This window comes from Vombatus ursinus, unplaced genomic scaffold (assembly GCF_900497805.2).
Source record: "Vombatus ursinus unplaced genomic scaffold, bare-nosed wombat genome assembly UNPS02014825.1, whole genome shotgun sequence".
In the NCBI taxonomy this organism is placed as follows: Eukaryota; Metazoa; Chordata; class Mammalia; order Diprotodontia; family Vombatidae; genus Vombatus; species Vombatus ursinus.
Genome location: NW_020954603.1, coordinates 6445662 through 6462673, shown reverse-complemented (window position 1 = coordinate 6462673; position 17012 = coordinate 6445662). Strand labels below are relative to the sequence as shown.

Here is a 17012-nt window from a genome sequence, read left to right as displayed (position 1 = left end):
GATTTGACCCGAGGGTCTCAGACTCCGTGTCTAAGGCTCTTCCCATCACTTTCAATCCAAACCATCTCATGACTGTATCTGAATCATGAATCTCTTTTCCCTTCCCTTGGGTCCTATCCCTCATCCCGCATCCTTCTAGACAAAGATGAAAAAGGTTACTGACCTCTTCAAGCTTCTTCTCAATCTCTTTAAAGACAAGCTGTGCCTTAAATCCATCAGGTGCTGAACTGGTAGGAAAAGCTTCAATCTGATGACTTCTGGAAGAATGGAACGAAACCAGTCAGTTTACATAACATCCAAATCGACAAGCACGATTCGCTAAACATTCCTGTGTGCCAGGCACTATGCTAGGCAATGGGGACCCAAAACAAAACAATCCCTGCCTTCAGAGGCTTGTAGTCTCTCAGGAGAGACAGGTATACATCTAGGAAACACAGAGTAACACAAAATAAAGAGATACAAGGCAGTTAGGGAGGGCAGGTGTCAGCAATTAGGGCAGGGGTTAGGCAAGGCTTTGGGTCCAAAACGGTGCTTGAGTGGTATCTGCATGGAGGACAGCCAAGGAGGGCAAAAGCTGGTTTAGGGGGCAGCTAGGTGGCGCAGTGGATAGAGCATCAGCCCTGAAGTCAGGAGGACCTGAGTTCAAATCTGGCCTGAGACCAAACACTTGTAACTAACTAGCTGTGTGACCCTGGGCAAGTCACTTAACCCCAATTGCCTTAAAAAAAAAAAAAAAAACTGGTTTAGGAAGAGGAAGCTGCACAGGGAGCCAAGGTGTCAAAAGCTTGGGGTCACCAACAGTGACATGAGGGAGCATCATGGGATGCAGAGGACCCAGGAACTGGAGTGCTAAGTGAAGAAAAACAAAAGTTACAATTACGCCTCAGACTCTTAACCATTATATGCCTCAGTTTCCTCATCTGTAAAATACGGGGATGGTGGGGACAGCTAGGTGGTGCAGCGGATAGAGCACCAGCCCTAGAGTCAGAAGGACCTGAGTTCAAATCCAGCCTCAGACACTTGACACTTACTAGCTGTGTGACCCTGGGCAAGTCACTTAACCTCAACTGCCTTGCCCCAGAAAAATAAAAGATCACTTTGGCGATTGGGTATAGGACAGACTGGAGTGGAGAAAGGCCAGGAAGGGAGTCCAAACAGGTGGCCTTCATCCACTCCCACTTGAATGGAGTGGTGATGAGGAAGTAGAGAGAAAGGATAAAAGAGATGTTGTGAGGGGCAGCTAGGTGGTACAGTGGAGAGAGCATTGGCCCTGGAGTCAGGAGGACCTGAGTTCAAATACAGCTTCAGACACGTCACTTACTTGCTGTGTGACCCTGGGCAAGTCACCTAACCCTGATTGCCTCACCAAAAAGCAAAAAAAAAAATCTCCAAAAGTCTCAAGATGGAAAATGCCATCCACATCCAAAGAAAGAACTATGGAGTTTGAATGCAGATGGAAGCATACTATTTGCTATTTTTTTCTTCTTCTTTTTGTTTTGTTTTCTCTTTCCTGTGGTTCCTCCCATTGATTCTAATTCTTCCTTACAACGTGACTAATGTGAAAATATGTTTAATAGGAATGTATATGTACAGTCTATATCAGATTGCACGCCATCTTGAGGAGGGAGGTGGGAGGGAGGGAAAAAAACGTAAAACTCAAATGCTTATGGAAGTGACTGTTGATAAATCAAAATAATAAAAAATTAAAAAAAAAAAGATGTCATAAGAGGAGGAACAACATGAGAGCTGGCAAGTAACTGGACACGTGGGATGAAGCCAGGCTCGGGCATCACTGTGGACCTGGGTGGCTTTATAGAAGCCGACATCCTCAGGGACAAGGAAGTTCAGCAGAGAGGGGCGGAGAGCTGGAGGAAAGACACCGAGGCCTGTTTTAGCCACGTTGAATTTGAGATGCTTCCAGGAGACCCAGCAGAAGTGACGCTCAGGACAATGCCTTTGAGCCGTGCTTGGCCCAGACTAAGATTCATCGGTGTGTGAAACTCCCACAGAACCACAGACTCCTAGGGCTGGAACGGAGCTCCGCAGACATCCAGGCCAGTCCTTTACAACCTATACAAACCTGAAGTCCTCCCATGATAGGCAGCCCACCACTTACCAAAGCGACCCCTTCTACCTTAAGGCAGCTGACTGTGGGCTTCTGTTTCCTTATATCAAGCCCCTGGGGGCTTCCACCTGGCTCTGCTCCTGGTCCTGCCTGGCTGGGGGCATCTGGTCCCTCCACGGCAGCCGGTAACTAATCGACGGACATTTCTCCAGGCCCTGCTACGCACCAGGAACTATGCTGAGGCTTCAGAGGAGCCTGGGCCCTGAAGGATCCTTCCAAGCCTCCGGTCTTTAATCAAACCCAAAGGAACATGGTTCCGTAAGGCTTCCGAGCAGCACAGCCCTTTGCTCATTTCCTCTTGTTCCATTTTCAATAGAATAAAAAAAAAAATCAACACTCATCATCTTTTCAGTCATGATTTGAAATGTTTGAAAACCATTACTAAGTCTCTTCTCAACTTCTCTCCTTCTCGTGACCTTTTCTGGATTTGGAAGCAAAGACGCTGAGCTGCAATACTTCACTTCTCCACTCCTCCAGGCCAGTTTCCTTATCTTTAAAAAAGCCAAGGTTAGACTAAAGTACCTCCAAGGTCCCTTCTGGCTCTAGGGAGATGATCCTAACCAATTCGGCCTCTTCTCCAAGATCACAAAGAATTACAGAAGGTAACGGCTGGAAAGAACCTTAAGGATCACCTAGGTCAATGCTCTCATTTGTAGAGATGGGGAAACTGAGGCAGACAGAGACCTGACTTGTCCAGGGTCACGCAAGCTGGCTGCCTGCAGCCCTCTCGTGCTCTCCTTCCCATAAAGACACTTCACATGCCAACACCAGTGAACTGGCCTGTACGTCCTCAGCAGCCCACACCCTCTTATTGCCTCAGTTACACAGTAAGGTCAGCTTATGTTGCTTTAGATGGCTTCCCTGTGAATGATCTATAAATCTGATGAGTTGGCTTTCTGCTCCATCACCTCTATCACTGATAAAAAATATCAAAGGACCAAACCTACCAAGGCTTTATCATTACTGAGAATTCTGTCTCTCTAGGTAGGAGCCTGGAGTCAGATGGGACCTCAGAGGTCATGCAGTCCAACCCCTCCCGGGATCCCGCTGACATTATCCCAATGGGCAGCCAGCCAAACTCTGCCTCAGCCCGTCCAGCAGCTAGGGATTCACTAGCAGGGAAGGAAGAGTCCATTCCACCAATCACTAGGAGGTGGCTGTGGTGTCAGGCAACTTTCACCCACTGCACCTATCTCTGGAGATAAGCAGAATAAAGCTAATCTCTCTTCCACGACAGCCTTTCAAATATTTAAAGGCCTTGAACAAAGGCATAACTGACCCTATGTATTACTGACATCTTATTTCAAATGTGATCCACTTACAAAGAAAATCAATGTATCAATTTTTACAAAGTGTTAAAAAAAACTAAATTATAGAACATGGTGGTCCATATAGAAGGACCTGCCTCAGGGTTCCCTAGGCAGCAGGTCACCCTGCTGCATTGATGACTGGATCCAATTTTTAAAGCTTGAAATAGCACATTAATTTCTGAGTGGAAGGCTTCCCATTCTACTCACCTCCAGGTCCACACAGTTCTCTGTGGTGGGGGCACTAAAGGGGCACTCACAGTGCCCCACCTGTTACCAGTTTTTTCTGATTTGTGCTGTTCACTAAGGGATCAATCTACAGAAGGCAAGGTTCTACACAGAGGCCTTGGTGAAACACTTCCCATTACCGCCAAAGTCACATGCTCCAAAAAAGCAGAAACCCAGAGAAGTACAAGACAAGGGACAAATGAAAATACAAGATAAACTTCTTTCTACCGTGACCAGAGCCCTGACTATGGCCAAGCTATTGCCAACTACCAACCAGAAAACTGTTCCCCAAACAGTTAATCAAACAAAGCACTGGGTGTGAATTCCTCCTTTGCTTCTGAGCACCAGAGCGACAAGCAAAATACTACATTTTAACCAGACACCCAGCCCTGACACAGCCGTTCTACAAAGAGGCTCAGTTCCATGCACGTGGGGCAGCCGCCAAGATTTCCAATCTAATTATCACACATGCCCCCCATCACAACTGGGGGTCGGGGAAGATCACTGCTCCAAAAGCACCTCCTCATCCAATATGACTCCTGTCCACGGTCTTCCAGAAAACCTCCATGTGGAGGTTCACCCAACATGCCTGAGGACCTTACTCGAGGTTCTGTCACATATCATGGACTATTTGCCTCAGTTTCCTCCTCTGTAAAATGGGGATAACAGCTCCTACCTCCCAGGGTTTCTGTGAGGATTAAATAATATTTGTAACGCACTTGGCACACAGTAGGTGCTATATAAATGTTAGTGATTATTATTATAAAGCCTCCATATCACTATCTAACCAGGACTGCTCCTTTCCAAGTTGCACATATCTCAGTTATCAACTTACACCAGCTCTTCCATGAAAAATGTCAACGTGCCACTGTTGTGGCACCCACCATAGGGCTTCCTTGGAGACCGCCATATGCCCCAATCCAAAGTCATTTTTTCTGACCAGACCTGTGGCTCCACCAGTGTAAGACAGTATGTGGTCAGGAATCCCTTCAGCCAGTGCAGACAGGCACCTTTCCTACAACCAGGCCTCCGAGAGCTGCCTGGGGACCTTCCCAGAGTCACCGGGCTGATACTAGTGAGGCCTTCCTGGGTCTGAGGGCACCTCTGCAACCACCGTCTCTCAGGGCTGGAAAGAGCTCCCGTGGCTTCTCAGAAGGAAGGATCTCCTTTTCTTTTCTTTCGTGGGGGCGGGGGTCTTTCAAGAAGAAATCTGGGGTCACTGAAAGCACATGGAATCTCCTGCGTACCACCTGGCCCGTTCTCACCCCATCTCACCTACATGTCACTGTCTGGATGAGCTGCTGGGCTGCAATCTGCATAACGCCATCCACCCCCAGGAGGGCCTGGAGGACCTCCCCATGGAGGAGGAGTCCTACTCCCACACGGAGTCTGGGCTGCACAGGCTCCGATTCTCCACGACACGCACAAACACCCGTGGGGAGTCTGTGTCGACCCCTTCTATTCCTTGTTCGATACAGTCACAAGTCCATCCCAGGTTCTCTGCTGCAACATCTGCTCATGAAGACTGCAGGTCCTCAACACGAGCAGCATGGAAAGCCTCGAAGTCTGCGCCTTGCTCTACCAAATCAAATGCTTTTTTATAGACGACAAAAAATAAACAGTGGCATCTTGAATTCTCTATGCCTTTCAGTCAATTTTGTGACAGAGACAGAATAACGTGTCACACACACAGCTTAAAACTGCCAAGTCCAACAAGTGTGTCCATGTCAGTTCGGGGACCACAAGCCAGGATTTCCACGATCAGTCCAGCTTCAGCCTCCACCAACACAAACTGCAGCCCCCTCAGCTTAGCAGACAGCCTTCTGGGGATACTGAGGCTGAAAACATCATCTCCTCATATGCAGCCTGTGGATGAGCCTTTCCCCGTGGCTATGAGTCCCCCAGACAGTAGGAGACACAGTCTTGTCACCAGACTCACATTCAAAGACAAGTTCTTTAAGTGGTTTTCAGGAACCTAGAGTCACTTCCATACCACGTGGAGGCCACAGAGTAGAATGTCTGCGGTAGTGGGGACACAAAGGTGAAAAATGGAATAGCCAGCCCTTAATCTTGAAGAGCTTATAACCTAGTAGGAGGCTAAGGCGTGTACACAAATAACTATTAAATTATAATGTGCAAAGTGCATAGAGCAAGCCAAAGGGGGACGAGGGACTGGGGAGCAAGGGATCACTTCCACCTTACAGGAACAGGAAAAGGCAAATTTATGAAGGGATGACACCTAAACAAGATCTTCAAGGAAGAGAAGAATTATCAGGAGGTGGAGACGTAGACAAAGGCCACTCCAGGCAGGGGAAATGTCATAAGCAAAGAGAACCTAAGAGGACAGGGGAAAAATCAAACACCAGCTACTAATTCAGAGCGGCTAAAATGCAGACCCCACGAAAGGGAGCAGTATGAAATAAGGATGGAAAAGTAGCCTGGAGACATAGGAGAGAAGGACTTCAATGCCAGAGTGAGGAGAAATGGGAAACCACTGAAGATCTGAACAGGGAGCTGAGTGATGATCAGACTTGCATAGTAGAAAGAGGCCTCTGGCAATTTTGTGAAAGGCAGACTGCAGAGGAGGCATGGATGGCATTCAAATAAACAGGCAAAAGGTCATAGGAGCCTGAATTAGTCAGAGGCAGAGAGAATGGTTTTAGCAAATTCCTGGATGGTGGGTATGGGAGGGGGAGGGAAAAATGAAATATAATTCCAAAGTCTGAGGCCTGAGTGACTGGGCCAACGGTTGTACATCAAGTGAGGTGCAGGAATGAGGGGTGAGGGGAGAAAGTCAGATTTGGGGAAGAGAAGATCAGTCAGGGGCATGTTAAATGTGAGATACCAGAAGGGCAGAGGAAAATGGAAATGTGAGGATTCGACTAACGGGAGACCAGGGACGGAGAGCCAGCTTAGTTAAGAACAGATGAATAAAGGAAACATTGATTAAGTTCAATCGTATGTGCCATGCACTGGGCTAAGAGCTGGGGCTACAAATATAAGCAAACAAGACAGTTCACAGAGTGTTTAGACAGGGAAGTCCAAGAGGCCCAACGTGGAAATGGCCAGAAGTGTCATGGTGGGCCTAAGACCAGGCAAGATAACATGAGTGCCACCAAACAGAACCCGATGGCATAGAGGTGGTAACTGAAGCTATGGGAGTGGAGGAGGCTGCTCAGGAGAAGAGGAGAGAAAGAAAAAATGAGGCTGAGACAGTCTGGTAAACACACTGAAGGAGAAGAAAGAAGAAAAATCAGCAAAGGAGACCAAAAAGGGGCAGAGAAGTAAGGGAAAACCAGGACAGGAAAGTAATGGAAGTCAAGAAAGACAAGTAACAAGGAGGGAATGCTTAATAGCATCAAATGCAGCCAAATTGGACAACTCAAAGGCCATTTGCTCGGCTATTACCGAGCCCTTCGTGACTATGAAGAGCCAAATTTCAAAAATAAGGAAGGAAGCTAGGATGCAGGAAATCGAGGATAAGATCGTCCAAACCATTCTTTCTGAAACGCTGGCAGTAAGCAGCAGCAATCTGGCACAGTAGGATAAAGTTTAAACTTGGAGTCAGGAAGGACGACGGTGCAAATCTCACCCCTGAAACTTACTGGCTGTGTGACCAGAGGCAGCCTCTTCCCTAAGCCTTGGTTTCCCCATCTGTCAGCTAGTATGGGTGTGGGGGGGGAGTAGTTTGAGGGGGTAGCAAGATCAAAAGAAAGGAGGTTTTTTGGAGTAGTAGAACCTGTTTCTAGGTAGAGGGGAGTCAAAAGGAGGAAGAGTCTGAAGATACAATAAATGTTACAGGATAAAACTTCAAACCAACTAGAAGAGTTTGATACTAAAAATTAATGTAATGTGGTGGGTTTTTTTTTTCTTAAACAGACCACAGTTTCAAAATATAAATCTGTTCTAATTCTATACTTGGCTGGTTCTCCTACTTAAAAATAAAATTCACATTCTCCCCAAGAGGAGTTACACAGCCCAGGCAACACCCAGCCATGTTCAAAGCTGGTCTAAATGGAGGGAAGGTCAAACTGCAAGTCAAGACTCTCTGAAGATAAAAGAAATGGGATTGTTCTGATTTGGCTTTCTTCTTTAAAGACACTTTTACAATCTGACTGTGAGAGCAGAGCTTGGACTGAATGCTCTGATAATCAAAATACAATTACCATTATTTCTTTACAACGGAAACATTTACTGTCCTTCCCCTAATAAATAACAGTGAAATATGTGCCATTACATTTAAACCGGCAATAAAACAAAACTTTGTTCTTCTGTAATCAAGAATACTTTATATGGTTGACAAAATCTTTTGAATGACTTTCCTTGGTTAGGAAAGCTTTAAGGAAGAAAAACAAAATTAAGATAGAAGATTGCTAACAACTCCTCTCTGAAATATATCTTGGGTAAAAATGAGTTTTCTCCCAATTCAATTAATTATAATAAGAAGATATCACCCCAATAAAGGACAGGCAAATGGCTTATCTACAGCAGATGTGCCTAATGGCAGGTACCAGAATGGCTCACTTTAACATGCTAAGAGACTCACTCTGAAACCAGTAACTATTATTTCTCTCATGGAGAACTCTAAACTCCTTGAGGTTTCAGATGATCCTTGTGGACTGCTAGCAGCGCAGGTCACAGGCCTACCCAGGGCCTTCTCATTCTGTGCCATTTTTGTCCCAGTCACCCTAGAAATTCTCCAACAAGGCATTTCATACTGTGTAGAGACTAGCGGACCCTTGGGTCGTCCATCAATGCCTTAGCCCTCACCCTCACTACGAGAATGACCCAGCTGCTTTGGTCTGGCTTGCCAATTCCTTAATGGCATTGTTTGTGCTATACCTTCTTGCAAAGAAGCCACCACTGATTTACACCACCACCTTCTCACATTCAACATGGTGAGCAAGAAGTAGGGAAAGGAATTCATTTCAAGGACCCATGATCTCAGCAAGGGTCTGCTTTTTCACACGTGCAGGAACTTGCTCCAACAACCCAGATCCCTCGGCTTCTCAAAGTCAGTAGTTATCATAAGGACAACAGCTGGGTTAGCAGTCACCTGAGGCTTGCCCAAAACTGGAGGCAGAATTGGAATCTAGATCTTTCTGACTCAAACTCTAGCTATCGAGTACCATGCCACGCTAAAAATAAGGGATGTTATCAAAGAAACGTACACTAGGGAAAGGGAGCGGCCTTGTCAAAGACCTGGAAGAAGGCCAACAGCACGACGAACAGAGACAAGAATCATACAGCATAAGCAGGTATGGATGAATTACAATCTGTACCCATGGAGGGAGGACCCCCATGTCAATGAGACCGTGAAGCCATTCAAGTACTCATGTAAGTAATCTTTCTACAGTTGCAAAAAGTACAGTGCCTCCCACTCCATGATCATGTATGCTTACGGTCCAGCATTTCTCTTTACCGAGCACCTACATGTCACATCTGTACTTATGAATGATAAGCAACAAATCTAACGAGCATGAAACAGAAAACTAGATAAACAGTCAATCTTCCAATATTTCCAGCCAGAACTCTTGGGTCTAACAAGCCAACATTTTATATAAGACGTCAAATCAATAAATATTTACTGGAAGAGAAGAAATTATTTATTGAGCAGGATGGTGGGATACAAATAAGTGTAACACTCAGTTCTTGCTCCTGGAAAAATGCAGTTAGAAAAGTGACAAATACAAAAAGCTAAACAAACACACAAACAACAAAACACCCTCCAGACAGAAATGGATGAACTCAAATTTGGTACATTAAAATTGGCTGTTAATTTGTTTACAGGGTCTGGGTAGGAAGTTAGAGCAGGCTAAGCTGCACATCTATTTTATGCACTTTACTGAATGCGTAACAGATCTGAACATTAGCCTATTAACCTCCTACCTACAGAGGACCTTTCAATTTTGACTTAGAATAGACCAACACTGGAAGGAAATCACAGTAAGACTTTGCTAATTCAGACTAACTGATGGATAAAGGAGTCAGTCAGAGAATGCTTTTAAGGAATATAGTTTTTATTGCCACGGAGTATCTCCAGTAATCTGAATTAACAGAGTACTGCCTTCGACTTTGGGTAAGATCTCTATTGACTTCCTCACGTGCTTGCAGTATCCCCCCAACACAATGGAAACTTGCCGAGGCCAAGAACTGTTTGTGGGTCAGTGAGAGCCAGGGCCTGCACCGGACCCTGGACCATGCACTGGGGATACAGAAAGAGGCAAAAGGCAATCCCTTCTTCTAGCAGTTTTAATGGGGACACAACAAGCAAACAAGGATGTACAGAACAAGATATGGCACAAGTAAGAGCTTAACAAATGTTCGCTGAACTGAATGATCTGGGCCTCTTCAATAAAGAAATAAAAATGATTCTTAGTACATCACTAGTTTCTCTGTGAAGAGAGCCTTCAAAATGTTCTGAAACCAAGGATGTCTGAAGTCAATTCCCTTGATGCTTTTTTTTTTACACTCCTTACATAAGTGAATCCTTTCTCCCACAGACACTTAAATGGGAAACTCCACTCTCCTCCTGTCAGACCTACAATAATTCTGAGTTAGTGAATCTTAATGAAATTTATTATACAGGAAGGAAAAAATGCCATCTGCTTTCTAAAGTTATGATTCCTTAAGCTGGTGCTTAAAAGCAATTCATTAAAATTCCTTCACTATTTTTTCTAAAAGAATATAAATCCTGCCTGGGGCATAACACAGGGTAAATATTTATTCAGATGATGCATGGCTAGATATTGGGTTTTCTGTTTGTTTTTTTACTTTGAAATAGCTTTACTGGTTCATAAGACCTTTCTACATTTAAAAAAACCCTCAAAACACTATGATATTAAATTATAATTATTTTTTCTTACCAGCCTTGGCTTCAGTCTTAACTTTTGTCAGTCCTTATTGTTTTAGACTATGGCATTCATAGTTTCGGAGCAGGGGAATTAGAAAACTGGACAGAGAACTGTATGAATTTATTATCGAATGCTTTCTAATGTCTTCTCCAATTAACTGGTTCAAAAAGTGATGATTTTCCGCAATCACTAAATCTAAAACTCAGTTTAATTCAACAAACACAGAGCTGGGGATACAAAGATCAAAGACAACACAGTTGCTACTCTTGAGAGGCATAAGGTGAAGCCTAAATGGGGAACGTAACCTGGACAAATGTGCTACGTGGCTGCCTGCAGTAAGAAGAAGAAGGACAATTCAGGGAAACTGGAAGAGGAAGAGGGCACTTTGGGTCTGAGAGTGGTAGGGAGAGCTTCAAGGAGAAGGCAGCACCTGATCAGTACCTAGAAAGAAAAGCAAGATTTCGAAAAGCACTGACCTCAGTGACCGAGAGTGAGTGCTCAAGCAATGGCCTCCAGGAATGCACTGAGGCAGAAACGTGAGGATGAGACGGAGGCCCAGAGAAGCCTGAGCTGGCTGAGAGTCCAGATAAAGGAACAGTAGATTGCAAAGGGTATTTAGAGGGGGTTGTCAGGTATTCAACAAAAAAATGACTGAACATTACAACACAGAAGGCCGTGTTATAGCTGTTCTGGGGGATTCGAAGATAAAAAACACATAATTTAGTGGGTAAAATAAGTGATTAAAACTAGGTTCTAACAAGGCATTACTTGGGGTTCAGAGGAGAGAGCAAATGTGATACCTGGGAGCAATCAAGAAAAGACTTTGAGGAGGAGGAGGAGGGGGTAGATAGTGGATGAACTAGTGAAAATGAGAGGAGGGGAATTTGGAGGCAAGTCAGACCAGAAGGGCTACTGGCATATCTTGGGATGGGTCACAGGGCCTAAGTGCTAGAAGAAAGCTTCAGCAGAAGACTCAGTCTTACCTGGTGGGTGAGAACACAGCCAGGGTTGAAGAGAAGAAAGGTGCTCTTTAAACTAGGTCAACCCACATGAGATGAAATACCAGTTAGCTTAGGACAAGATGTCTGTATTCTGTGCATGTGTCTACTTGCCCACGGTTACCTAGGAAAGATTTGCTGGAAAAATAAACGTTCTCATTTTTCTAGAGATAGAGTGATTTACGATGCTTGGGGTCCAAGGTCTCGAGGTGGAAGGGACCTCAGGCCATTTTAGGCAAACTCCTCCCTCATCCTTTCACAGAGGAGGAAACTGGGACCTTGAGAGGTGAACTGATTGGCCCAAGATGGAACAGGGAGTGTCAGAAGCAAGATGTGAGCCCAGAATCTCTGACCCTGGAGCCTGCCCATCCTTTCCTGCCGATACCTCACTGCTGGCCTCTGACTCCAGACAGGAGCTCAAGAGATCTCTTCTTACTCCCTTTCTGGCCACTATCCCCAGTGGCAGCTCAGAAAGCACCGGGCACACCTTCCACGCTGGATCCTCACAACAGCCTCGGATGTCTAAAACTAGGGTCACTGAGGCTCTTTGAGGGGAACTCCAGTGCCAGTCTCCTGCCTGTGAATCTGTTGCCTGGTCAGCTCCATCAGGCTGCCTCTAAAGGCTACTTAAACAGTACCTGGCGCTAAGTGGATCCGGTCTGGGAAGCATAGCAGGTATCGCTAAGTTTTTTTACCTGCTCCATGGAGCTTCTAAAAGATAATTCCAGTCAGATAAAATCAATGTTGCTTAATGAGGCTACACCAGCAGAACTTCCAAACTGACAACTTCGAGCCTATCCAAGCCTGTACAGACTTGCAAAGAATGTACAGCTACAAATACCAGGGCCACCTTTAAGTAAGAATGCCAGGATCTTCTCTAGGAAAAAAGATCCTTCAGACAAATAACTAAAAGTGCCAACATTCTAGTAAGACACTGAGGTCATTCTTTGTTATGAAGGATGGCTCTCTGGATCCAGAGGAAAATCTAAGTGATGTAAGACCAGGAAAAAAGTCAATAAAAATGTATTTGTTTAAAACCGAAGTTAAGGTCCTCATATTTTTCAACAAAGGGGGATGAACCTAAATGAGGACAATGGCCTGGTGAAAGCAGTAACATAGTGCTGGAGAGCTGGGTTCCAGCCCTGGCTCCTTCAATAACTCCCACACGACTTTAGTTTATTAGTGATTTTTTAACTGAAAAATCCAGTGTCTTTTCCCATCCTTTCTGAGCCCGCTGACCACTTCCTTCCTCCTGAACACTCTCTCCTTGCTTGGTTTTCACAATGCTGTTCTCTCCCAGTTCTCCTCTGGCCTGTCTGCCATTGCTTCTCAGTCTTTTTTACTGGTATATCCCCAGCATCCCACCCCTAACTGAGTATCCCCCAAGGCTCGTCGTGGGCTCTCTTCTCTTCCCTCACTACACTTAGTGATCTCCTCAGTCTCCACAGGCTCAACTACCATCTCTCTACAGCTGACTCCCACACCTGGATATCTAGTCCAAGCCAGTCTCCTGGTCTCCAGACCCACATCACCAAGTACTTATCGCACATTTCCAAACAAACATCTCATAGGCATATTAAACTCAACATCCTATAATCCTATGTACAAAACAGAAACCCTCATCTTTCCCTCAACACTCCCCTCCTCTCCCTAACTTTCCCATTTCTTTGAGGATACCATCATACTTCCAGTCATCCAGGTTGGTAAGTTGGCATCACTCTGCTACTATTCACTTCCCCTCACCTGCCACGTACCCAACTGGTTGTCCAGTATTTCTTACTCTTCTTTTGTGAAGATCCCCCTTTCTCTCCTTACCACCTCTCTCCCCTCCCCCAATGAGAATGAAAGGAACACAAAACCTATATTACAAACCGTACAGTCAAGCAAAACAAATTCCTGCATTGGCCACATCCAAAAATAGTATGTCCTAAAGCTGCAGCCTGATTACAATCACATAGATTACAATCTCTATCTGGAGGTGGGCAGCATGTTTCATCACAAACCCTCTGGAATTGAGATTTGTCATTCTGTCGACCAGGGAACATACAGCTTTTAAAGTTGTTTGTCTTTACAACACAGTTATCCTATAAATTTTCCTCCTGGCTCTGCTCACTTCACTCTGCATCAATTCACACAAGTTTCACCACCTTTCTCAGCGTCTTCCTCCGGCAGCTAAGTGGTGCAGTGGATAGAGCACCCAGTCAAGCTGAGCCCAAATAATCTGGCCTCAGACACCTCCTAGTTGTGCGACCCTGGGTAAATCACTTACCCTTATTTGCCTCAGTTTCCTCAGCTGTAAAATGAGCTGGAGAAGGAAATGGCAAACCACTCCAGCATCTCTGCCATGAAAACTTCAAATGGGGCCAAGAAGAGTTGGACATAAAGAGTTGAATGACTCAACAACAACAACAACAACAAAAGTCTTCATCGTGTCTTAAAACACAATGGTATTTCATCACAATCATATACCACGACTTGGTCAGCCATTCCTCAATTGCTGAGCATCCCCTCAATTTCCAGTTCTTTGCCCTAGAAAAGGGAACAGCTATAAATATTTTTGTACTTCTGGATCCTTTTCCTTCTCCTTTTATCTCCTTGGAATACAGACTTAATAATGGCATTACTGAAGGGGAACGTATATGTAGAGCCTATAACAGATTGCATGTCGTCTTGGAGTAGGGGGACAGGAGAGATGGGGAGAAAACTTGGAACTCAAAATCTTATGGGGGCAGGTAGGTGGTGCAGTGGACAGAGCACTGACCCTGGAGTCAGGAAGACCTGGGTTCCAATGTGACCTCAGACACTTGACACTAGTTGTGTGACCTTGGGCAAGTCACTTAACCCCATTGCCTACAAAAACAAAACAAAAAAAGAAAATTGCTTTCCAGAATGGGTGGGCTAGTTGACAGCTCCGCCAACCATGAACTGATGCACCTGATATCCCACAGCCCCACCAGCATTTGTCATTTTCATGTCAACTTGGCCAATTAGCAGTGACCCAGAGCATTTCACATGGCCGACGATGGTTGGGGTTTCTTCCTCTGAAAACTGCCAGCCCCCGTCTTTTCACCATTCATCGATGGGGGGATGGCCGGACACCACCTCCAAAACCTCCTTCTCCCTGCTCAGTGTCCGCACCCCAGCCCAGAACTACGGCCGGCTCGGCCGATCCAAGCCCTCCCATGCCCCCTCCTCTCCAGGGCTCCCGGGCCTGCCCGCCAGCACCCGGTACACAGCAGGTGCTTAACTGTTGCACGCCGGCGGTAGGAGGCCCATTGTCCGGCCGCCCCACGCAGGCGAGTCCGGGGGCGAGGGTGCCGCCTCGGCCCGAGGGAGGCGCCCCGCAGGGTCCCGCCCCGTCCCGTGCCCCCGCCTCACCTGCCGGCCACCGCAGCGTTGTCGGGGAAGCCCATCCTGTAGAGTGTCACGACCGCGGCTCCGCCAAGGCCCAGGTTATGCTGCAGCGCCACCTTCGCTCCCGGAACCTGCCTCGGGCCCGCCTCCCCGCGTAGCTGCCAGCAGAGCTCCGCGCACTGCGCCAGGCCTGCCGAGTCAAGCACAGAGACACAGAGCGCGCACGCGCGAGCGAGCGCGCCGTCAGCCAGGCCCGACCAGTCACGCCGGGAGCGAGCGAGCGAAGAGCGCGTGCGCGAGAGCAGAAGCCCACAAGCTAAGTTGAGGGCCGACCCCCAGAGCCAGAGGAGCTCCTGGCCACAGCGCAGCCCGGGTTCGCCACCAGTGCCCCGGGCAACACTCTCCAACTTCCCCCCGCCCCAGTCCCTCGGGCTCACAACCTAGGAGTTATCCTGGACTCCTCACTCTCCGCCCCGCCATATCCAAGCGTTGTCAAGGCCTGTCTATTTCATACACCCTCCCATCTCTTGTCTATTACACACCCCACCCCCCGCAGCATCTCTTGTCAATTTCACCTCTGCAGCATCTCTCCAATATGCCTCCTCCTCTTCTGACACTGCCCCCTCACCCTGGTGCAGGCCCTCATCATCTCACACCTGGACTAGCTGCTGACGGGGTTCTGCCTGCCTCCAGTCTCACCCCGCTCCAGGCGAGCTTCCACACAGTGGTCACCAATCCATTTCCAAATTGATTCCAAATTACTATTCCTCTGCTGTCTACGGTGTGGAGTCTACATGATGCCTAAATTTGGCCTGCTTACTGGTACCCTTGCATATTTTCCCTGACTCAACGCATGGCTTTGCACGGCTTTGCACTGGCTGTGCCCCGTGCCTCTAAGGCACTAGCTCTTCACCTCTTTTTAGAATCCTTAGCTGCTTTCAAAGCTTAATCAAGTACCACCTCCTACAACAATCAGTCAGCAAACAGATTGGTGCCAGAACAGGAAGGGCTTGAAATGCCAAACAGAGGAGCCTGTAGTTTATCCCAGAGGAAGCAAAGAACCACTCAGAGTAGAGGAGTGATATGGTCAGATCTGTGCCTCAGAGCTATCCATTTGGCTATTTAAGAGGATCAATTTGAAAGAGAGGAGACTTGAGCCTGAGGGAGCAAGTATTCTGCTGTTACAGTGGGAGGAGGACTTATTAATTCCCCTCTTTGGACCTCACTTCCTTCATCTATAAAACAAGGCCTAGGTGAGCTCCAAGTTTCTTTACAGCTCTATGGAAGGATCTAGGAACCTACGAAATATGCAGAAAATGGTGAGGATCAGAATCCCACTTTCTCCTTGACCCATCTCCCAATTTCTCTGCCAGTGGCTCATTTGAATAAGTCAGACGGGAACTACAGTTAACTGCACAGTCTTCATCCTTCCTTTTCACTTAGTGTTGACCTTAACCTCTGCTCCAGGGGTCCGACTCCTCAAAGACAGATGATGTGGCAGTGACTCACTGCCTAACAGGCCACCAGACATACAGTCCCTGATAATGACTGACTCTCTTCATCTCATTCATCACCAACAAAACATTATCACAGAGTGCTTTCAACACAGGCAGATCACTCCAAATCCACACGGGTCCTGTGCTATATCTGGGAAGGTGTTTTTATTTAAACAATAAATCCTTTATTGCCTTGTCATTTTTCTCTTACAGAAGCTGACAGCAGGCGGGAAATGTAGTTCCTTCAGCTTTTTCATCGTTTATTCATTCCCTCCCACCTTTCCCAGGCTTTGCTCTCCAAGAAGGTTTCTGGGTAAAGGAGAGTTTCCTTCAGAGCTCTAACCTCTGGGAACAACAGAAATCAAAAGCTGACCTCAGAAATCCACTTACAAAGAAATCCCCACATTCAGTTACTCAAACACAAAGGACTTCATAACAAGTTGCCTTTTGTTTTTATTTCATTACATAATCACCCTCATGAAATAGCTTTTTTCACCCTAAGCCTGGGGGAGGAGGAGGAGAAATGCTGTCAAAACCTGGTAGCTACCCTTATAAATGAGAAAGGTTCTTTATTTGGCTCAATCTAATCCTATTATCTAATTAATGGAAAAGAATGGATAAATTGTAAAAAATGTTATACTCTACCACTC

At 46.3% G+C, this 17012-nt stretch overlaps 1 protein-coding gene across 1 annotated transcript in view; it reads right to left on the bottom strand.

Annotated features, from left to right (window-relative positions):
- Positions 1-17012, bottom strand: part of SCP2 (sterol carrier protein 2) — a 76124-nt gene that overhangs the window by 14582 nt on the left and 44530 nt on the right. The window contains exons 12-13 of the mRNA XM_027838242.1: positions 14891-15056; positions 164-257 (exon numbers count right to left, since the gene is read on the bottom strand). Of these exons, the coding sequence (XP_027694043.1) occupies positions 164-257; positions 14891-15056 (260 nt within the window). The remainder of the gene's footprint in view (positions 1-163; positions 258-14890; positions 15057-17012) is intronic.